This window comes from Cyrtonyx montezumae, unplaced genomic scaffold (genome assembly GCF_038088225.1).
Source record: "Cyrtonyx montezumae isolate F1298 unplaced genomic scaffold, pur_monq_1.0 scaffold_8, whole genome shotgun sequence".
NCBI classification, from domain to species: domain Eukaryota; kingdom Metazoa; phylum Chordata; class Aves; order Galliformes; family Odontophoridae; genus Cyrtonyx; species Cyrtonyx montezumae.
Genome location: NW_027072089.1, coordinates 18,803 through 41,198, shown reverse-complemented (window position 1 = coordinate 41,198; position 22,396 = coordinate 18,803). Strand labels below are relative to the sequence as shown.

General features: G+C 57.1%; 4 protein-coding genes and 1 long non-coding RNA gene across 12 annotated transcripts in view; 3 read left to right on the top strand and 2 right to left on the bottom strand.

The window, feature by feature from the left end:
- The window catches only part of ARHGAP39 (Rho GTPase activating protein 39), a 74,635-nt gene extending 71,354 nt beyond the window's left edge, over positions 1-3,281 (top strand). For both annotated transcript variants that reach the window (XM_065753222.1, XM_065753221.1), the window contains 5 exons: positions 408-481; positions 902-1,101; positions 2,057-2,148; positions 2,241-2,410; positions 3,017-3,281. In XM_065753222.1, coding sequence (XP_065609294.1) covers positions 408-481; positions 902-1,101; positions 2,057-2,148; positions 2,241-2,410; positions 3,017-3,211 — 731 coding nt within the window. In that variant the 3' untranslated portion in view covers positions 3,212-3,281. The remainder of the gene's footprint in view (positions 1-407; positions 482-901; positions 1,102-2,056; positions 2,149-2,240; positions 2,411-3,016) is intronic.
- Positions 3,282-4,818: 1,537 nt separating this feature from the next.
- On the bottom strand, positions 4,819-5,164 carry LOC136058427 (uncharacterized). Its single transcript, XR_010623132.1, has 3 exons — positions 5,107-5,164; positions 4,972-5,042; positions 4,819-4,934 (listed from the first exon to the last, which is right to left on the bottom strand). It is a non-coding gene; the product is annotated as an uncharacterized LOC136058427 (long non-coding RNA).
- A 2,987-nt stretch (positions 5,165-8,151) lies between these two features.
- On the top strand, positions 8,152-11,559 carry CUNH8orf82 (chromosome unknown C8orf82 homolog). Its single transcript, XM_065753579.1, is given in 5 exon segments — positions 8,152-8,337; positions 9,498-9,546; positions 11,130-11,407; positions 11,409-11,473; positions 11,532-11,559. Coding segments are annotated over 5 exon segments (606 nt in total).
- Positions 11,560-12,376: 817 nt separating this feature from the next.
- On the bottom strand, positions 12,377-17,732 carry LRRC14 (leucine rich repeat containing 14). 7 transcript variants are annotated; one of them, XR_010623143.1, is made up of 4 exons: positions 17,449-17,732; positions 14,400-14,990; positions 12,774-13,485; positions 12,377-12,619 (listed from the first exon to the last, which is right to left on the bottom strand). XR_010623143.1 is itself a non-coding variant. In XM_065752280.1 (3 exons), exons 1-3 carry the CDS (start codon positions 17,727-17,729, stop codon positions 12,954-12,956), a joined length of 1,404 nt encoding a protein of 467 aa, XP_065608352.1. In that variant the 5' UTR covers positions 17,730-17,732; the 3' UTR covers positions 12,712-12,953. The 7 variants fall into 7 exon arrangements, 3 of the variants coding, with proteins under 3 accessions (XP_065608352.1, XP_065608353.1, XP_065608354.1); XR_010623144.1 differs by having other exon boundaries at positions 12,377-12,592; XR_010623142.1 differs by having other exon boundaries at positions 12,619-12,674; positions 12,749-13,485.
- Positions 17,733-19,061: 1,329 nt separating this feature from the next.
- Positions 19,062-22,314, top strand: LOC136059404 (ATP-dependent DNA helicase Q4-like). The gene is made up of 6 exons (XM_065753578.1): positions 19,062-19,197; positions 20,454-20,487; positions 20,595-20,677; positions 21,297-21,428; positions 21,861-22,157; positions 22,285-22,314. The coding sequence occupies exons 1-6, from the start codon at positions 19,114-19,116 to the stop codon at positions 22,312-22,314; spliced, it is 660 nt and encodes a 219-aa protein (XP_065609650.1). The 5' UTR covers positions 19,062-19,113.
- Positions 22,315-22,396: the final 82 nt, after the last annotated feature.

Sequence of the window (22,396 nt, the reverse complement as noted above, 5' to 3'; positions counted from 1 at the left end):
GAGGCGTCCCCGGAGCCGGCTGTCACCTTTTCTTCTTCCCCACCCCCCTTCTTGGCACGGCCTTGGGTGACGGTTTTGAAGGATCCCAGGTTGTTTTGCTCCTGGATTGGGGAAAGTTTAGGCCGTGGGGCCCGGACCGAAAATGTGCTCTGCCCACTGATGATCCAATCGGTGTCACGGGTGGGGGTGGAGATGGACGGATTTCAGATTTCCAGAGCCATACAGAAACTGAAAGTTCTGTCCCGGATGTGGAGCACCGGAGCCCCAAAGTAGAGCTGTCCCTTCCCTCCGCTCCACACATCGAGGGGAGTGTGACACCTCCATTGAGCCACCACTGCTGCTGGAGGGGTCCTCTCTCCCCTCAACCCCACAGTGCCCTCCTGACCGTGCTCCGCTCTGTCTTCCAGGGGTGGCCATCAGCACATACGCCAAGTACTGCTACAACAAGCTGCAGAAGGCAGCCCTCACCGGAGCCAAGAAGGTACATGTGGCTACCTGCGTCCCACTGTGTCCCCCGTGTCCGTTCCTTCTGCGTCCCACCACGCTCACCTCCTCTCCATCCTACCTCTCTTACATCTTCTGTGTCCATCCCTTCTGCATCCCACCACGCTCATGTCCTCCATCCATCCCTTCTGTCCCACCACACTCACATCCTCCATATCCATCCCTTCCATCCCACCATGCTCACATCCTCTTACATCCTCTGTGTCCATCCTTTCTGCATCCCACCACACTCACATCCTCTCCATCCCACCACATTCACATCCTCTAAGTCCGTCTCCTCTTCTGCATCCCATCATGACGACCAGAACCCCCCCTCCCCCTCTCTATCCAACGTCTCCCATCGAATTGCCCCCACGTGGAGACATTGACCTCAGGGCCACCGCTCTGCCTCCCTCAGGGCCTTAAGAAGCCCAATATCGAGGAGATCCGCCACGCCAAGAACGCTGTCTTCAACCCCTCCATGTTTGGGAGCTCCTTACAGGACATCATCGCCATGCAGAAGGAGCGCTACCCCGACCGGCAACTGCCCTGGGTGCAGACACGCCTATCCGAGGAGGTGCTGGCACTCAATGGGGACCAGACGGAGGGGATCTTCAGGTAAACCCCGTGGTGCCATCAGCACCCCGTCCCAACAATTCTTTTCTCCTCCCCTTGGAGCCAGGAGCAGGTCAAACAGTGTGGGGACGTCTCCTGTTGGTGGAAAGAGACCTTTTCATGATGGATCTGTGGTCACATTGAGATCCATGGCCATGACTGTGGGGTCTTCTTTGGGTCCGTGGTCACAATGGGATTTATGGTCATGGTGAGGTCCATGGTCACATTGGGATTTATGGTCATGGTGGGATCTGTGGTGACGTTGAGAACTATGGCCATGACCATGGGGTTATGTTGGGATCTGTGGTCACATCGGGTTCATGGTCACAGTGGGATCTGTGGTCACATCAAGATCCATGGCCGTGACTATGTGGTCATGTTGGGGTCTGTGGTCACATTGGGTTCATGGTCATGGTGGGATCTGTGCTTATGCATGGTCATGTTTGGGATCCGTGGTCACATTGGGGTTTGTGGTCACATTTGGGATCTGTGGTCACGTTGGGCTCCGTGGTCAGTTGGGGTTCATGGTGATAATGGGGACCATGGTCATGTTTGGGATCTGTGGTCACATTTGGGATCCGTGGTCATGTTGGGGTTTGAGGTCATGTTTGGAATCCGTGGTCACATTTGGGATCCGTGGTCACGTTGGGGTTCATGGTGATATTGGGGTCTGTGGTCATGTTGGGGTTTGAGGTCATGTTTGGGATCCCTGGCCACATTGGGGTCTGTGGTCACGTTTGGGATCTGTGGTCACATTGGGGTCTGTGGTCACGTTTGGGATCTGTGGTCACGTTGGGATCCGTGGTCACGTTGGGATCCGTGGTCATGTTTGGGATCTGTGGTCACGTTGGTGCCCACGGTCAGTTGGAGTTCACGTTGGGGTTGTCCCCTTCCGGGGTGCCACCAACCCCACGATGCCATGAGCAGTGAGCAGCTCCGGACGCGTGTCCCCACGCAGAGTCCCCGGCGACATCGATGAGGTCAACGCTCTGAAGCTGCAGGTGGACCAGTGGAAGATCCCCACCGGCCTGGAAGACCCCCACGTTCCTGGTAGGACCCCGGGTGGGCACAGGGAGGGGGGGTTGGACATAGAGGAAGGGGACATCGTTCCAGGGGTGTCACACCTTCCCCCGTCCCCGCAGCGTCGCTGCTGAAGCTGTGGTACCGGGAGCTGGAGGAGCCCCTGATCCCACACGACTTCTACGAGCGCTGCATCACCCACTACGAGAACCCCGAGGCGGCCGTCGCCGTCGTCCACTCTCTGCCCAGGATCAACAAAATGGTGCTGTGCTACCTCATCCGCTTCCTCCAGGTACGGATGGGATCCCGCCGCCCCATAGAGCTGTGGGTCCTGCAGTGGTATGGGGCACCCTGACCCCAGACCAAGGATGGGGTCCCACCACCACAGTGAGTTTGGGTTCCTCCAACCCTACACCAAGGATGGGGTCCCATCACCTTGAGTTTGGGTTCCATGACCCCACACCAAAGATGGGGTCCCACCCCCACCACAGATTTGGGTTCCCTGATCCTATACAAAGGATGGGGTTCCACCACTACCGCAGGTTTGGGTTCCTTGACCCCACACCAAAGACAGGATCCCACCACCGTGGGTTCGGGTTCCTCCACCCACACCAAGGATGGAGTCCCACCACCACCACGGGTTTGGGGTCAGGGACCCCAGACCAAGGATGGAGTCCCACCACCATGGGTTTGAGTTCCCCCAACCCCACACCAACGATGGGGTCCCACCACCACCACCACAGATTTGGGTTCCCTGATCCTATACAAAGGATGGGGATCCATCACCACCATGGGTTTGGGTTCCTTGACCCCACCTCAAAGATGGGTTCCCACCACCCCGAGCTTGGGATCCCCCAACCCCACACCGCGTCCTTCACCCCGCACGCCGTCCCCGCAGGTGTTCGTGCAGCCGGCCAACGTGGCCGTCACCAAGATGGACGTCAACAACCTGGCCATGGTGATGGCCCCCAACTGCCTGCGCTGTCAGTCGGACGACCCCCGCGTCATCTTCGAGAACACCCGCAAAGAGATGTCCTTCCTGCGGGTGCTCATCCAGCACCTGGACACCAGCTTCATGGAGGGCGTCCTATAGCGTCACCCCACCACCGCCCCTTCCCCACACCCCCCCCCAAAGTTCTCACCCTGCACCCCTACTGCCCATCCCCCACCCCAATGGAGGGGATCTTCTGTAGGGGGGTGGGTATCCACCTGAAGGACTTCGGGGTGACATCGGGGACCGAGTGACGGCGGAGCGGGGAGGGAAGGACCTCCGGGGGGAGTTTGCGGACAGGGGGGACACGTGGATGTCACTGGGGGAACTGGGCAGGCTGGTCTTGTCTCGTCTTGGTGGCCGTCCCTCGGAGGAGCACTGAGGTGTCACCGTCAGCTCCTGGAGGACACGGGGGACCACCAGTGGGATCTGGAGGAGACATCTCCATCCGTGGGACCACCAGTGGGATCTGGAGGAGATATCTCCATCTATGGGACCACCGATAGGATCTGAAGGACACCACCATGGGATCTGAAGGACCCATCTCCACCAGTGGGACCACGAGTAGGATCTCAAGGACATAGCTCCACCCATGGGACCACCAGTAGGATCTGAAGGACCTATGGGACCACCAGTAGGATCTGAAGGGTGCCACCATGGGAACTGAAGGACCCATCTCCACCACTGGGATTACCAGTAGGATCTGAAGGACCCACTTCTACCCGTAGAACCACCAGTGGGATCTGAAGGACACATCTCCACCCATTGGACCACCAGTAGGATCTGAAGGATCTGTGGGACCACCAATAGGATCTGAAAGACCCGAATCCACCCGTAGGACCACCAGCAGGACCTGAAGGACCCATCTCCACCTGTGGGACCACCAGTAGGATCTGAAGGACCCGTCTCAAACCACCACGTCCTCCCAGTTCTTCAGGACTCATATGGGAACCCACCACCTCCTCCCGGTCCTTACAGTCCCATATGGTTCCCCAACATCTCCCGGTCCTTCTGGACCCACCTCAGTGCCCAATATCTCTTGGTCCTACTGGAGCCATATGGAACCAACCACTTCCTTGGGGTCTTTCTGCTTTCATATGTGCCCCCACCCACATCTCCTGGTCCTTATGATCTCATATGGGAACCCACTGCCATCTCCTGGTCCATATGGTCCCATATGATCCCCCCCCCCCACCATCTCCTGGTGCTGCTGGGGCCATATGGAACCCAACACTTCCTTCTTGTCCCATATGGGAACCCACCACCATCTCCCAGTCCTTCTGGTCCCATATGTGCCCCCACCACCATCTCGTGGTCCTTATGATCTCATATGGGAACCCACTGCCATCTCTCGGTCCATATGGTCCCATATGATCCCACACCACCATCTCTCAGTGCTTCTGGGGCCATATGGAACCCATCACCTCCTTCTGGTCCCATATGGGAATGCAACACCACCTTGTGGTCCATGTGGTCCCATATGAGCCCCCCTCCAGCATCTTCTGGTCCCATATGGGATCCAACCACCATCTTATGTTCCCATATGCGAACCCACCAACATCTCCCAGTCCATATGGTTCTGTATAGGCACCCCCCCCATCATCTCCTGGTTCATATGGTCCCGTGTGAAAACCCACTACAACTTCCTGGTCCATATGATCCCATATGAGCCCCCCCCCCACCATCTCCCAGTCCATGTGGTCCCCCAATACCATCTTCTGGTCCCATAAAAGAACCCACCACAACCTCTTGGTCCATGTGGTCCCATATGAGCCCCGCCCGTACCACCTCCTGGTCCATATGGTCCTATATGAGCCCCCACCATCTCCTGCTCTACATGGTCTCATATGAGCCCCCACCACTGTCTTCTGGTCCCATATGAGAACCTACCATGACCTTCTGGTCCATGTGGTCCCATATGTGCCCCCACCGCCTCCTGGTCCATATGGTCCATATGAGCCCCCTCATCATCTCCTGGTCCATATGGACCCCAACACCACCTTCTGGTCCCATATGAGAACCTAGCACCACCTCCTGGTCCATATGGTCCCATATGAGCCCCCTCATCATCTCCTGGTCCATATGGACCCCACCACCATCTTCTGGTCCCATATGAGAATCCACCACCACCTCCTGGTCCATTTGGCCCCATATGAGCCTCCACCACCACCTCCTGGTCCATATGGTCCCCATATGAGCCCCCACCACCATCTTCTGGTCCCATATGAGAATCCACCACCACCTCTTGGTCCATATGGTCCCATATGAGCCCCCACCACCACCTCCCGGTCCATACGGTCCCATATGAGCCCCCCCCCCCACCTCCTGACCCTTCTGGAACCCCCTCTTTCAATCCCCCACCCCGGGGTCACCAACGCATCCCATCGAGCGAAGTGCCTCCTGCTCACCGCGGGGCGATGAGGGGAGGGGGTGTGGGGTGGGAGAGGGGTGGGGTCCGCTCGGAGGGGGTAGGGGTCGTTCCGGGGGTTCCCGGGCAGAGTGTACAGACCTATAAAGAGAGAGATATTACATAGAGCCATTTGCTAACGAGATAGTTTTAATTGCAGATGTATTTTATCGCACCTGTGTGCGTGTGTGTGCGCGTCCCCACCTCCCCCCCCCCGCCCCTACCCCCCCCTCCCCCCAAATTCGGGGACATATTGGGGCAGTGGTGGGGACCCCCTCCCCACCCCCATCCCCACCTCTCCCCAGTGGGATCGGAGTTGTACAGAGATTTTTGTAAAGCGGCCGCCGTTCCCCCCCCCCCCCAAACACCCCCCCCTCCCATTCTATTCTATTCTATTCTATTCTATTCTATTCTATTCTATTCTATTCTATTCTATTCTATTCTATTCTATTCCATTCTATTCTATTCTATTCTATTCTATTCTATTCTATTCTATTTTTTTCTTCTTTATTATTTTTTCTTCTTCCCCCCCTTTTTTTTGCTTTTTTCCCCTTTTATTTTCCGTTTTTTCCTCTTTTTTCCCCCTTAGTTTCTCCTCTTTTTTCCCTTTTTCCCCTTCTCATCTTTCCCTGTTCCCTTTTCCCCTTTTTCTCCTTTTTACCTCTTTCCCTTTTAGCATTTCTTTCCCTTTATTTTTCCTTTTTTCTTTCCCTTTTTCCCTTATTTCTTCTTTTTATTTTTCCTTTTTTCCCATTTTCCTTTTTCCGGATTTTTTTTTCTTTTTTCCCCCCTTTATTTTTCCCATTATTTTTACTTTTTTCCTTGTTTTCTTTTCCCCCTTTTCCTTTATTTTCTTTTTTCCTTTATTTTTACTTTTTTCCCTTCTATTTTTACTTTTTTCCCTTCTATTTTTACTTTTTCCCCTTCTATTTTTACTTTTTCCCCTTCTATTTTTACTTTTTTCCCCTTATTTTTACTTTCCCCCCCTTTTTGCCTTTTTTTCTCTTTATTTTTTCCTTTTTTCTTTTGTTTCCTTTTCACCCTTTTTCACTTTCCCATTTCTCCTTTCTTTTTCCTTTTTCTTTTCCTCTTTTCCCTTTATCCTTTTTTCCATTTTTTTTCTTTTTTTGCCCATTTTTAAACGTCTTTCTATTTTTCCCCTTTCTTTTCCCTTTTTCCCCTTCACCCCTTTCATTTTTTACTTTTCTTCTCTCCTTTTATTCCTTTTTTTCCTCTCCATTTCAATTATTTTTCGGCTTTTTACCCTATGTTTCTCTCTTTTCCTTTTTTTCTCCTTTTTTTCTTTTTTCTTCCCTTTTTTCCCTTTTTTTTCCTTGTCCCATTTCATTTTCTTTTTTTCACCTCTTTTCCCTTTTGCTTTTATTTCCCTTTTCCTTTTATCCTTCTGCTTTTTTCCTTTTTATCCCTTTTTGTTTGCTTTTCTCTTTATTTTTTTAATTTATTTTATCATTTTTCCTCTTTCCTCATTTTCCTTTTTTCTTATTCCTTTTCTTATTTTTTCTTCCTTTCCCTTTTCCTTTTCCTTTCTTCCTTTTTGCCTTTCCTTCTTTTCCCTTTTCCTTTCTCTTTTCCCCCCTTTTCCCTTTTCCTTTTTTCCCTTCTTTCTTTCCCTCTCTACTTTTAGTTTTCCTTTTGTCCCCTCTTATTTCCCTTTCTCCTTCTTTTCCTTTTCCTCCTCCCCCCAATTTTCCTTCCACTTTTTACCCATTACCCCTTTAATTTATTAAGACGAACCCCCTCCCCTCCCCTCCCCTCCCCTTCCCTCCCCCCCCCCCCCTCCGGGGCCGTTCACTACCGACGAACTCTGTAATTATTAATTAACGCCGCGGCCGTTAATGGAGGCGGAGCTGTGTGTGAATAAAGGACGGACGGCACCGCCGCACCGCGGTCACTGCAGAGAGCGTCAATGGACACAGGGGGATGTGGGGCGGCCATAGGGCGGCCGTGGGGGTTACAGGGACTACAGGGCGGCTATAGGGACTATAGAGCAGCCATAGGGCAGCTATAAGGGCTATAGGGACTATAGAGCAGCTATAGGGTGGCTTTAGGGCAGCTGTGGAAGCTATAGGGACTACAGAACAGCTGTGGGAGCAGCTATAATGGCTATAGGGACTTCAGAGCATCTATAGGACAGCTTCAGGGTGGCTGTGTGGGTTATAGGGACTATAGAGTGGCTATAGGGCAGCTGTGGGGGCTATAGGGTGGCTGTGGGGGCTGTAGGGCCCTGCAGAGGGGGTACAATGGAAATTGCCCAATTGGGTGGGAGTATGGGTCCCTATAGGGGGCACAGGGGTCGTCTCTAGGAGTGTGTGGGTGTCTATAGGGTGTATAGGTATCTATAGGGGCGCAGAAGTATACATAGATGCCTGTAGGAGGCAAATGAGTGTCCACAGGGGGCAGACGGGTGCCCACGCGTCTCTATAGGGGCACACACGAGTTACACGGGCGCCCTATATGGGATCCTATAGCGGCCCTATACACCCGGTCCCCTCACGGCGCGGTTCCGGTTTCCCACCCGGACCGTTCTCCCCCGACGCACCGCCGCTCTCGTCCAATCGCGTCTTTCCGAGAGCGCCACTTCCGCTTCCGGCGTCCGTGTGTCGTAAAGGTCGCGATGAATCGCGCCGCGTCGGTGCGGTCCGTGCTCATTACGAACCGGACGGGAACGGCAGCGGCAGCCGCGTACCGACACCGACAGAGCCCCGCCGGGGGAACGGCAGCGGGAGCCGCGTACCGGCAGGGACAGAGCCCCGCGCCGCGACGGCGAGAGTACTTCTACTGGGTCGATACGCACGGGAGGGTGAGGGGGAGAGGGGGGGAAAAGAGTGGGGGGGGAATATAAGGGAGTGGGGGGGGATGGGGATGGAGGGGGGACATGGGGGGAGTGGGGGTAAAAGAGGGAATGGGGATATGGGGGGGATATGGGGATAGAGGGGGAGTGGGGGAATATGGGGATGGAGGGGGGGACGTGGGGGAAATGGGGAATATAGGGGAGTGGGGGGGACGTGGGGGGGTAGTAGAGGGAATATGGGGGGCAGAAGGGGATATAGGGGGAGCGGGGGGAGAATGGGGATAGAGGGGGAGGGGGTGAGACAAACAGGGAGTGGGGATGTAGGGGAGTGGGGGGGTAATGGGGGGAAACGAAGGACATGGTGGGAGGATGGGGATAGAGGGAGCGGGGGGGACAAAAGGGGAGTGGGTGGGACATGGGGGGGCAATAGAGGGAATGGGGGCATGGGGGGAAACGATGGGCAAGGGGGGAGTGGGGGGAGAATGGGAGATGGGGGGAATAGGGGACGTGGGGGAGGGGGGGATATGGGGATGGAAGGGGGGAGGGGGGAATAGGGGACGTGGGGGAGGGGGGGATATGGGGATGGAAGGGGGGAGGGGGGAAATGGGGATTATAGGGGAGTGGGGGGGTATGGGGACATAGGGGGACATGAGGAGAGTGGGGGGTAATAGAGGGAATGGGGATATGGGGGGGAATAGGGGACAAAGGGGGATAGGGGACAGAGGGGGAGTGGGGGAATATGGGGATGGAGGGGGGGACGTGGGGGAAATGGGGAATATAGGGGAGTGAGGGGGTAATAGAGGGAATTATGGGGGGCAGTAGGGAACATAGGGGGAGTGGGGGAATATGGGGATAGAGGGGGAGGGGATGGGACAAAGGGGAAGTGGGAATGTAGGGGAATGGGGGCATGGGGGGAAACGAAGGACATGGGAGAAGGGGGGAATAGGGGACATGGGGGGAGGGGGGGATATGGGGACACAGGGGAAGGGGGGACATGGGGAGAGTGGGGGGCTAATAGAGGGAATGGGGACATGGGGGATATGGGGGGGGATATGGGGGGGGAGGGGGGGAAATGGGGGGAGAAATGGAGGTGGGGGGGGATGAGAGATACTGGGAGAACTGGGAGAGGGCACTGGGGGGGTTGGGTTGAGCTGTGTCGGTCTCGGCAGCTGTACCTGGATGATGCCAAGGTGAAGAACTTCATCACCTGCTTCAAAGGTTCGTTAGCGCTAACGAGCTCGGGGGACGGAGGGGGAGGCAGTGGTGGCACCTCCTGGTGACAGTATGACAGCATGACACTGCCCAGTAACACCATGAGGAGGTGACAGTGTGACAATGTGGCACCTCCTGGTGACAGTGTGACAGTGTTTCACTGCCTGGTGACACCATGACACTACCTGGTGACAATGTGACAGTGACACCATGAGGAGGTGACAGTGTCACACCTCATGGTGACACTGTGACACCTCCTGGTGACAGTGTGACATGTCTTGGTGACAACGTGACAGTGTGGTGCTGACACTGTGAAAGTGTGACACCATGAGGATGTGACAGTATGACACCACACGGTGACACCGTGACAGTGACACCTCCTGGTGACACTGTGACACCACCCTGTGGCACTGTGATAGGGTGACACTGTGACATGGTGACACTACGACAGTGCCTGGTGACATTGTCATATGGTGACAGTGTGACACCAGTCACACCGTGACATTGTGATACTGTGACATGGTGACAGTGTGACACTACTGAGTGACACTGTGACAGTGTGACACTATGATATGGTGACAGTATTGTGTGACACCGTGACATGGTGACAGTGTGACACTTCTGAGTGACACTGTGACAGTGTGGCACTGTGATATGGTGACAGTATTGTGTGACACCGTGACATGGTGACAGTGTGACACTTCTGGGTGACACTGTGACAGTGTGGCACTGTGATATGGTGACAGTATTGTGTGACACCGTGACATGGTGACAGTGTGACACTTCTGGGTGGCAATCAGTCATGCTGTGACATGGTGACACTGTGATACAGTCACAGTGTGACACTGCCTGGTGACATTATGACATGGTGACACTTCTACACTACTGAGTAACACTGTGACAGTGTGACACTATGACACTTCTGGGTGACACTGTGACAGTGTGGCACTGTGATATGATGACAGTACTGAGTGACACCGTGACATGGTGACAGTGTGACACTTCTGAGTGACACAATGACCCAGTGATATAGTGACTGTGACAGTAGAGTGACACCGTGACACTTCTGGGTGACACCATTCAGTCACACTGTGACACAGTGACACTGTGATATGGTGATGTTGTGACACCACGTGGTGACACCATGACATGGTGACACTTCTGGGTGACACCGTGACACGGTGACAGCGTGACACCACATGGTGACACCGTGACATGGTGACAGCGTGACACTTCTGGGTGACACCGCAACATTGTGACACCATGACACTTCTGGGCGACACCGTGACACGATGACAGTGTGACACTTCTGCGTGTCACCGCAACATGGTGACACGGTGACACCCCGTGGTGACATGGTGACACTGTAGTACGGTGACACCACACCCTCCTCAGAGCTCAGGGACCCGACTTGTGACCCACACAGGACCGCTCCCAGAGCACTGAATCCATCGAGGCCATCAGCACCGGCCTTCCTCCCACCACCCCCTGCCTCTATCCCCCCCATCTCATCCCTAAAGAAGCACCCCAGCTCTAATTACCACTAATTAACAGCCCTCTCTAATTAACGGCGCCCTCGTTACCCACAGACGAGCGCTTCCTCGCCTTCTTCTTCCGCCAGCTGCAGCCCAACCGCAGCGGCCGCTATGAGGACTCCTTCCCCTTCATGTCGCCCTGCGGCCCCGAGCACAACTTCGTGCGCTGCCAGGACGTCCCCATCGTCTTCACTCGGGTCCTGGAAGGGGAAAGGAAGGGCGAGGCGGCGCTGCTGTCCTACTGCGGGGGAGGGGAGCGTTTGGTGGTCCCCTTCCGACCTCAATGTTTGACATTTTGCCCCGAAAATGGACGGCTGTACCACCCGGGGCCGGAGGGGGGAGGGGGGGGTGGGGTTGGTGCGGTCGGCGCTGGTGGAGGAATGGGGGGATGGGTTCGAGTATGGGGAGGGGGGAGCGGTGCCGACCCATTTTGTGTGGGGTGGGCGGCGTTACGAGTTGGGGCACCCCCTGTTGGGGAGGCTGAGGGAAAGGGGGGGGGGAGCGTCGGCCCCAAACCCGCAGGACAGGGATGGGGGGGATCCCTGAGCCCATGGGGTGGGAGAGATCCCCAGGTGACCCTAATGGCCCCAGACCCATAGACAGGGATGGGTGGGACCCCTGAGCCCATGGGTGGGGGTGGGAGAGACCCCCCAGGTGTCCCTAATGTCCCCAAATCCATGGGACAGGAATGGGTGGGGCCCCTGAGCCCATGGGGTTGGGACAAGAGAGGACCCCCTGGGACTCACTTCATCTCTGAGTCCGTGGGGTGGGGGTGGGAGAGACCTCACCCCCCAGGTGACCCTAATGTCCCCAAACCTATAGGACAGTGATGGGTGGGACCCCTGAGCCCGTGGGTGGGGGTGGGAGAGACCCCCATGTGACCCTAATGTTCCCAAACTTAGGGGACAGTGATGGGGGGGAGGGGGACCCCGGGTGTCCCCAGCTGTGAAATGGGACTAAAGCCACGTGAACCTGCGTTGTGGTTGTGCTGTATTGTCACACAAGGGGGGGAGTGACACACGGCGACACTGACACAGTCACCAGGTCCATGTGTCCCCATGGGGGCGTCCCCAAGGTCCTATGGCACCACTGTATGGTGTCCCCGTTGTCCCATGGCACAGCTACACAGTGTCCCCATGTTGATGTCCCAAGTGTCCCCTCACAGTGAACCCAACGTCCCCAGCCCACTGGTGGCAGCACCCACGTGTCGGGTGGGACAAACAATACAGGAGGGGACAAGGGGACAGGATTCGGGGTCCCCACCCCAAATTTGGGTCCACCCCCCCTCCTTTCCACCACAGCCCCACAGTGCCACTCAGGGGTGGCATTTGTGTCACCTTTTGGGTCACCAGAGAGGGCTGGAGGCAGAAAGGAACCGCCCCCTGTTCCCCGTGTCCCTTTGTCACCGTGCCACGTGATTGTCCCTTTGTCACCACAACTCCAGGTGTCCCTTCACCAGTGTATTTCCTGGTGTCCCTTTGTCACTGTGCCACCTGATTATCCCTTTGTCACCATACCTCCCGATTGTCCCTTTATTACAACTCCTCCAGCTGTCCCTTTGTCACCACTCCTCCCAGTAGTCCCCTTGTCACCACTCGACTGTCCCTTTTTCACCACTCCTCCTGGTGTCCCCTTGTCACCACACCACCTGGTTGTCCCTTTGTCACTGCAACTCCAGGTGTCCCTTCATCAATGTACTTCCTGTTGTCCCTTTGTCACCACTCCTCCTGGTGTCCCTTTGTCACCGTGCCGCCCAGCTGTCCCTTCATCACCATACCTCCCAGCTGTCCCTTTGTCACCGTACCTCCCGACTGTCCCTTTTCATTACAACTCCTCCAGCTGTCCCTTTGTCCCCACGCCTCCTGGTGTTGTCCCCGCTCACAGCGCGAAGAAGTCGAGGCCGCCATGTCGCTGCAGGCTGCTGGTCCACGTGTCCTCGTCCCTCCCGGCACCACGCAGCATTCTCCGCAGCTCATCCCGCAGCGCGGTGATGTCGCTGTCACTGTCACCGTCACCATCGCGGCAGTCTATGGGGTGGGGGTGGACGACGAGGCGCAGGGAGGGCAGGGGGAGGGTCCCCTCCAGGAGCAGCTTCAGCCCCCGTGAGGACAGCGCGTTGCCAAAGAGGCCGAGGTAGGAGAGGAGGATGCAACGACGCAGCGGTGGCAGAAGGACGGGCAGGTGGGAGTCCCCCAGGTGGCACTCGGCCACATCCAGGTGGCGGAGAGAGGAGGAGACAGCGGGGAGGAGATGGAGGAAGGGAGGGAGGAGGGAGGAGGAGAGGTCGTTGCCGCTCAGGTCGAGCTTCTTCAGGGCACGAGCGTGAGGGCTCTGGGCCAGGAAGGTGAGGTCGCAGGGCTGGAGGTGGCAGAAGGGAAGCTCCAGGCTCTCCAGTGGGCGATGCAGGGACCTGTGGAGCGTGGGGAGAAGCTGTGGGTCAAGGGATGGTGTGGGGAGGGGAGGTGCGCCGAGGTGGAGCTCCTGGAGGGGCCCAGTGGCCAGTGGAGTGCCCCAAATGGGCTGGGGGATGCTTGTGGGGATCCCCGACCCGAGCAGGGCACGGGGATGTTGAGGGATGGAGCCCATGGACACCTCTGACCTCAAGCTGTGGCTCCATGGCCAACTGGGTGAGGTGGGACCATCCTCACCTTGGCTAAAACCCTACAGGACAGCAAACTCATGACATCTACGGAGCCCCCAACACCAAAACCCCAAATCCCCCCAAAGAAAACCTACAATCCATGACTCAAGGGCCAACTGGTTGAGTTGGGATCATCCTCACCTTGACCAAGACCCCATAACTCCAACCAACTGGTTGACCTGGGACCATCCTCGCCTTCCCCAAAACCACACAGAACAGCAAAATTGTGGCATCTACGGAGCCCCCAATGCCAAAACCCCAATTACCCCCAAGGAAAACCTACAACCCACACTTCCACAGCCAACTGGTTGAGTTGAGATGATTCCCACATTCATCAAAACCCGTAACTCCAGAACCAAACTGGTTGACCTGGGACCATCCTCACCTTCCCCAAAACCCCACAGAACAGCAAAACTGTGGCATCTCCAGAGTCCCCAATGCCAAAACCCCAAATCCCCTCAAGGAAAACCCACAATCCACGCTTCCACAGCCAACTGATTGAGTTGGGATCATCCTCACCTTGACCAAGACCCCGTAACTCCAACCAACTGGTTGACCTGGGACCATCCTCACCTTCCCCAAAACCCTACAGGACGGCGAACTCACGGCACCTCCAGAACCCCCCAAAGCACCAAAACCCCAAACCTTCCCCACAAAAGAAGCAGAACAGAGGCAGCACTCACCCCAGCAGCATCCGCAGCTGCCCCGCCAGCCGGCAGGAGCCCAGGTTGAGCTCCCGCAGCCCACGCAGCCGGCCCAACCCCGCTGCCAGCTCCCGCATCCCGTCCTCCATCCCCGGCCGCCTCACGTCCACGTTGCTGTATGGCAACCTCACACTGGCCAGGTCGGGGAAACGCACGAGCCTCGGCACCACCTGACACAGCCCCGCCAGCCCCAGGTTGTTGAAACGCAGCTCGACGCGTCTCAAACCGACCGGCTCCAACGCCTCCAGCAGATCCACGGTGCCGCCCAGCGACAGCTCCTCGGCGTGGAAATCGCGGCAGCGCAGGCGTAGGGCCCCTCCACCGCGCAGGGCCGCCCGCAGGATGGCCCCGGAGGTGCTGTTGACAAAGAGGTCGACGCGGATTTCCACCGGCGGTAGCGGGGAACTCTTCCGTCGCTTGGTGCCACGCGGCTCAGCCCGGTGCTGCGAGGCTTCCAGGCAGGCCTTGGCCAGCAGCACTGTCCCTGACCACAGGCTGATGCTGTCTGGATTGTTTTCGGTGCCGTCTTGGAGGTCTGTCATGTCCAGCACCCGCAGGCACGGCCGTGGGCTGCGGGAGGAGAAAGGTGACCGTGTTTCTTCCATCCGTCCCACCCAAACTTCCTTCCATCCATCCGACCCATATCTGTCCAGCCTCCCTTCCTTCTGATCAACCCAAACCTCCTCCTTCCATCCATCCGACCCGTATCTGCCCAACCTCTCTTCCTTCTGATCAACCCAAACCTCCTCCTTCCATCCATCCGACCCGTATCTGCCCAACCCAACTCTTCTTCTGACCCAAACCTCCTCCTTCCATCCATCCATCCAACCCAAACCTCCTTCCATCCATCCGATCCATATCTACCCAACCCACACCTCCTTCTGACCAACCCAAACCTCCTCCTTGCAGCCATCTAACCCATCCCTCCTTCCATCCATCCACCCATATCTGCTCAACCCAATCCTTCTTCCGTCCATCCGACCCATACCTGCCCAACCCAAACCTCCTCCTGACCAACCCAAACTTCCTCCTTCTATCCACCCAACCCATATCTGCTCAACCCAACCCTCCTTCCATCCATCCAACCCATATCTATCCAACCCTCCTTCCTTCTGTCCAACCCAGACCTCCTTCCATCCATCCAACCCAAACCTACATCCATCCATCCAAGCAAACCCTCTTCCACCTGTCCAACCCACATCCATCTGATCCAACCCTCCCTCCTTCCCTTCACCCCAAACCTCCTTCCACCCACCCCAACCTTCCTTCCTTCTGACCCAACCCTCCACCCACCCCAAATCTCTTCCACGTGACCCAAAACCTTTTTCTATCCATCCATCCCAAATCTTCATCCATCTGAACCAAATTTCTTGGGTCCATCTGACCCAACCTTTTTCTATCCAGCCACCCCAAATCTCCGCCCGTCCACCCCAACTCTCTTTCCGTCCGTCTGCCCAAAATCTTCTCCATGTGACCCAAAACCTCCTTTCATCCATCTGACCCAAACCTCCATCCATCTGCCCCAAATCTCTTCCAACCAACCCAAACCTCCATCCATCGGATCCAAACCTCCATCCACCCGCCCCAAACCCAAATTTCCATCCGACCAACCCAAACTTCCATCTACCCCAAACCTCCATCTGTCCGCCCCAAACCTCCACCAAATCTGCATCCGTCCATCCATCCTAAGTGGTCAAAACTGATACTCCAACCACCACAACCGATTCCACAACGGCTACAACTACAACTGATCAGTGACAATCACGACCGATGGAACCACAACCGATTCCGTGACAACCACAAGAGATTCGGTGACAACTACAACCAATGTAACCACGACTGATTCCACGATGACCACAAGTGACTTGGTGACAACTACAACCGATTTGGTGACAACCACTACCACTGTAACCACCACAACTGATTCCATGACAACCTCAAGAGATTTGGTGACAACTACAACCGATTTGGTGACAACCACAACCAATGGATCCACCACAACCGATTCCATGACACCCACACGTGACTTGGTGACAACGACAACCGATTCAGTGCCAACCACGACCGCTGTAACCAGCACAACCCATTCCACAACAACCACAACCAATTCGGTGCCAACCACAGCCAACCACAACCACAATGACCACAACTACAACCAATTCAGTGGCAACCACGACCAATGTAACCACGACTGATTCCACGATGACCACAAGTGACTTGGTGACAACTACAACCGATTTGGTGACAACCACTACCACTGTAACCACCAAAACTGATTCCATGACAACCTCAAGAGATTTGGTGACAACTACAACCGATTTGGTGACAACCACAACCAATGGATCCACCACAACCGATTCCATGTCACCCACACGTGACTTGGTGACAACTACAACCGATTCAGTGTCAACCATGACCGCTGTAACCAGCGCAACCCATTCCACAACAACCACAACCAATTCGGTGCCAACCACAGCCAACCACAACCACGATGACCACAACTACAACCAATTCAGTGGCAACCACAACCAATGTAACCACGACTGATTCCACGATGACCACAAGTGACTTGGTGACAACTACAACCGATTTGGTGACAACGACAACCAACGTAACCACAACTAATTCCATAACAACCACAAGTGACTTGGTGACAACTACAACCGATTCAGTGACAACCACCACCACTGTAACCACCAAAACTGATTCCATGACAACCTCAAGAGATTTGGTGACAACTACAACCGATTTGGTGACAACCACAACCAATGGATCCACCACAACCGATTCCATGTCACCCACACGTGACTTGGTGACAACGACAACCGATTCAGTGCCAACCACGACCGCTGTAACCAGCACAACCCATTCCACAACAACCACAACCAATTCGGTGCCAACCACAGCCAACCCAACGCCACCCACCCCCACTCCACCCTCCAAACCCACCAGTGCCGCCCAACCCCTCCCCACCCCCCAACAACCCACCCGGGGTTGAGGAGGGGACAGTCCCCACCCCGTCACCCACCTCGTGCTGGTCTGCAGCCCCGCAGTGACGGCCAGGAGGACCGCCTGCACGCACAGCTTGTCGGGTTGGCGGCGTGGGTCGCGGTGGAGGGAGAGGACGGGGAAGGGCCAGGAGCGCACCAGGTCCCGCAAGAGGGGAACGCGGCGGTCCAGGAGCGCGGCCTGGAGCAGAGCGGGGTACAGCTCGGCGGGGAGCAGCGGCAGAGCACGGCGGGCCGAGGGAAGGTGGGCAGCCAGGCGGCGGGCACACAGCAGCACCAGGGAGGAGGCGGTGGCGGTCATGGTGGGGGGACCTGGGGAGGGGGACGTGGGGGGATGTAAAAATGGGGTCACGGGGACAGCAATGTGGGAGACACGGGGCAACCCGCCAACCCTGAGACCCCCAACGATGACCCGACCCCCATACATGGGTTGATCGTGGGCACCCCCCTAACCTTGAGACCCACAGAGTGATCTCCAGAATGAGACCCCCAACCCTGAGACCCCCAACCCTGACCCCACCCCACAAATGGGTTCCCAAGGGCGCCCCATAATCCTGAGACCCACAGAGTGATCCCTAGAATAAGACCCCCAACCCTGACCTCCCCCAAGTGGGTACTCTATGGTGCCCCATAACCCAGAGACCCCCATAGTGGCCCCCAGAATGATACCCCCAACCCTGACCCCACCCCAAATGGGAATCCCCAACCCTGAGACCCCCAACCCTGACCCCCCTCCCCCAGTGGGTTAACTATGGTGCCCCATAACCTCGAGACCCTCACAATGAGACCCCCCAACCTTGACTCACCCCCACAGAGCCCCATAACCCCCACAGGATCCCCACCACACCCACAGGACCCCCCTAAAGAGCCCCACAGAGCCCCACATCCCACAGAGGACCCCCTCATAGAGCCCTAAACCCTCACAAGAACCCCCTATAGAGCCCCATAATCCCCACATGATCCCCCCCTAGAGCCCCACGGGAAACCCTACAGAGCCCCACAGAGCCCCATAACCTCCACAGGACCCCATGGGACATCCTACAGAGCCCCATAGAGCCCCATAACCGCCACAGGACCCCCTAGAGAGTCCCATAACCCCCATAGGACCCTTCCCACGGAGCCCCATAACCCACACGGGAGCCCCCAAGAGTACTCCACAGAGCCCCATAACCACTACAGATCCTCCTATGCAGCCTCCCAAAGCCCCATAACCCCCACGTGATCCCCCTATAGAGCCCCATAACCCCAAGAGGACCCCCCCAGAGAGCCCCATAACCCCCACAGGACCCCCCCCAGAGAGCCCCATAACCCCCACAGAGCCCCATGGGACACCCTACAGAGCCCTATAGGGCCCCATAACCACCAAAGGACCCCAAAATAACCCCATACTCCCCCCCCCCCCATAAACAACCCCCTCCCTTCCCTCCCCGGGAGCCGCTCACCGCCCCTCAGCGCCTCCTTCCCTCCCCACTTCCGCCTCTGCGCACCCACCTCGGCCAATCCCAGGAGGAGAGAGGCGGGACCGCGCTCCGCTCACTCATTCTATTGGCTCATCCGGCTGCCCGTCGCTCTCCCGACGCTCCTATTGGTGGAGAGATAAGAGCGGGAGGTTCGCTAAGCGGGGAATGGGACGGAACCGAGCGGTGCCGAGCGGTGCTGAAGGGAACCGAGCGGAGCCGAAGGGGATGGAGCGGCTGCGGGAACTGCGGGCGCTGCTGAAGGGATGGGAGACCGCGTTCGAGCGGGAAAACGGGCGGAGACCGGGAAAGGTGCGCGGGAACGCGGCCACCAGGAGCTCCTGAGGGCGATCCTGCCCCAAAAGGGCCTTTCGTGGGGTTGTGTGGGGGGGGGTCCTGCCCCAAAAGGGCCTTTCGTGGGGTTGTGTGTGGGGGTCCTGCCCCAAAAGGGCCTTTCGTGGGGTTGTGTGTGGGGGTCCTGCCCCAAAAGGGCCTTTCGTGGGGTTGTGGGGGGGGGTCCTGCCCCAAAAGGGCCTTTCGTGGGGTTGTGGGGGGGGGTCCTGCCCCAAAAGGGCCTTTCGTGGGGTTGTGGGGGGGGGTCCTGCCCCAAAAGGGCCTTTCGTGGGGTTGTGGGGGGGGGTCCTGCCCCAAAAGGGCCTTTCGTGGGGTTGTGGGGGGGTCCTGCCCCAAAAGGGCCTTTCGTGGGGTTGTGTGGGGGGGGTCCTGCCCCAAAAGGGCCTTTCGTGAGGTTGTGGGTGGGGGTCCTGCCCCAAAAGGGCCTTTCGTGGGGTTGTGGGGGGGGGTCCTGCCCCAAAAGGGCCTTTCGTGGGGTTGTGTGGGGGGGTCCTGCCCCAAAAGGGCCTTTCGTGAGGTTGTGGGTGGGGGTCCTGCCCCAAAAGGGCCTTTCGTGAGGTTGTGGGTGGGGGTCCTGCCCCAAAAGGGCCTTTCGTGGGGTTGTGGGGGGGGGTCCTGCCCCAAAAGGGCCTTTCGTGGGGTTGTGTGGGGGGGATCCTGCCCCAAAAGGGCCTTTCGTGGGGTTGTGGGGGGGGGTCCTGACCCAAAAGGGGCTCTTGAGGGCATACGGGACCACAAAGTGTTTTTTTGGGGGGGTGGTTGGGGGCGTTTTTGGACCAAAAGGGGCTTCTTCAGGGGCCACATGATGTTTTCTGTGGCTGCTCTGCTCCAAAATTGCCTCTATTTTGTGCTTTCAGGGGTATTTCTGCCCCAAAAGCGCCTCTTCGGGGGCTGACGTGCCCTAAAAGTGTCTTTATTCGAGCTGTTCTGCCCCAGAATTGCACTTTTTGGTACTTTTTTGTGGTATTTCTGTCCCAAAAGTGCTTCTTTTTGTGGCTGCTCTGCCCCAGAATGGTTTTTCTGCTTTATTTAGGCACTTTTTTTTATCCCCAAAGCGCCCCTTTTTGGACATTTCTGTCCCAAAATGGCATTTTTTGGTGCATTTAGGGGAATTTCTGCCACAAAAGTGCCTCTTCAGGGGCTGATGTGACCCAAAAGTGCCTCGTTTTGTCCCTTTTAACCCCAAATAACACTCCGCCCTCTTTCCCTCGCAGGCCGATCTGGCAGCGGCTTCAGAGGAAACCAAACGTGAGTATGGGGCTGCGAGACCTCCTCACCCCTCACTATATCCCTAATTAATTACCTACTAATTACCCTAATGAATTACCCCTGGCCCCGCCCTGTTCCTCTCTCAGGGCTGTACCGGGCGTACCGGGAGCTGAAGCAGCAGCTGGATCCCGCTGAGCCAAGCCCGACGGTGGAGAAGGAACCAGCACTGGTACAGGGGGAGGGCTTGGCCCTGTGGCTACCTACAGACAACTCATGGTGGCCCTCCCTCATGGCTACCTATGGCCAACTCATGGCTACCTTTGGCCAACTCACAGTGGCTCTTCCTCATGGCTACCTGTGGCCAACTCGTGGTGGCCCTCCCTCATGGCTACCTGTAGACAACTCATGGTGGCCCTCCAATGTGGCCAACTCACGGTGGCCCTCTCTCATAGCTACCTACAGCCAACTCATGGCTACCTGTGGCCAACTCATGGTGGCCCTCCAATGTGGCTACCTGCAGCCAACTCATGGTGGCCCTCCCTCATGGCTACCTACAACCAACTCATGGTGGCCCTCTTTCATGTCTACCTGTGGCCAACTCATGGCTACCTTTGGCCAACTCGTGGTGGCCCTTCCTCATGGCTACCTACGTCCAACTCACAGTGGCCCCCTCTTGGTTGCCCACACCCAACCCCATGGTGTCCACCCCATGATTACCCACACCAAACTCACGGCCACCAACTCACATTGGCCATCAGCTTGTTGCCCCCCATTGGTTGCCCACGCCCAGCTCCCGGTGGCCACCGCTCAGTGTCCTCCATCCTCCCCACTTCCTGTCACCTCTACAGGACTCGGGCTGCTGGGGGGCACACCTGAACCGGCAGCCAAAGGTCCCCGGGACGCGGCAGCCACGACCACCGTCCGCATCAGCGCAGCTCTACGGGATGAGGCTGAAGGCCAACCTGGGCACTGCCCTACAGGTATGGGGCTGTGGGGTGGGCATGGCCCTATACATCTGGGGCTGTGGGGTGGGCACGACCTTACAGATTTAGAGGTGGAGAGCGGGCACGACCCTACAGGTGTGGGGCTGTGGGGTGGGCATAACTCTACAGATGTGGGGCATGAGGTGGGCTTGGCCCTACAGGTGTGGGATGGGCATAACTCTACAGGTGTGGGGCTGTGGTGTGGACACAGTTCTACAGATCTGGAGGTGTGAGGTGGGCATGGCCCTACAGATTTGGGGGTGTGGGGTGTGCAGGTGGTGCTTGGTCCCCCACTGAAGGACATTAGTTGGCAAGGGCTGCTCTCCTCTCCGGACACGTGGAACGTGGGGAGCGCTGCTCTCAGTCTGGGGTGAAAAGATGCAATTTCAGGACTGCGGATCGCCCTGAACTCCCTCTTCTCATCCTCAGGCAACGTCGTCGGCGGTGAAGAAGAGCCTGACCGCCAAGAGGAAACCCACGGCGCAGCACGGTGATGAGGCCACGTCCCCGTCTGCTCTGTGCAACGGTGGTGGCAATGAAGTGGCCGACGTCCTCCCCGCTGCCGTGCGAGGGCTGGCACCGCTCATTGCAGCCTCGGGGCTGAGGCCTCGTCCCCAAACGGAGCAATTCCAGCGCCTGAAGGAGACAGTGGCGCGGAGGTTGGGGTCACTCGATCCCGGGTGGCTGCGGCGGTGCCAGGAGACGACGGGATGCGAAGAGGGGGCAGTGGGATTTGGAGTGGGGACAGGGGAACGGGATGAGGGGACGCCAGGATGCAAAGAGGGGATGGGAGCTGGAATGGGGATGACAGGAGCTGAAATGGGGACATCGGGATTTGATATGGGGACACCAGGACACGAAGAGTGGACAAGAGCTGGAGTAAGGACGCCAGGAGCTGAAATGAGGATGCTAGGATGTGAAATGGGGACAAGAGTTGGAGTGAGGACACTGAGACGTGAAGGGGG

Coding starts and splice junctions, on each gene's coding strand:
- LOC136059404 (XM_065753578.1), top strand. CDS start 19,114: ATGGAGCGGCTGCGGGAACTGCGGGCGCTGCTGAAGGGATGGGAGACC. Junction 20,678..21,296: donor TGGAGAAGGAACCAGCACTG/GTACAGGGGGAG, acceptor TCACCTCTACAG/GACTCGGGCTGCTGGGGGGC. Junction 21,429..21,860: donor ACCTGGGCACTGCCCTACAG/GTATGGGGCTGT, acceptor TCTCATCCTCAG/GCAACGTCGTCGGCGGTGAA.
- LRRC14 (XM_065752280.1), bottom strand. CDS start 17,729: ATGACCGCCACCGCCTCCTCCCTGGTGCTGCTGTGTGCCCGCCGCCTG. Junction 14,991..17,448: donor GGGCTGCAGACCAGCACGAG/GTGGGTGACGGG, acceptor CTCCTCCCGCAG/CCCACGGCCGTGCCTGCGGG. Junction 13,486..14,399: donor CAGCTGCGGATGCTGCTGGG/GTGAGTGCTGCC, acceptor CACGCTCCACAG/GTCCCTGCATCGCCCACTGG.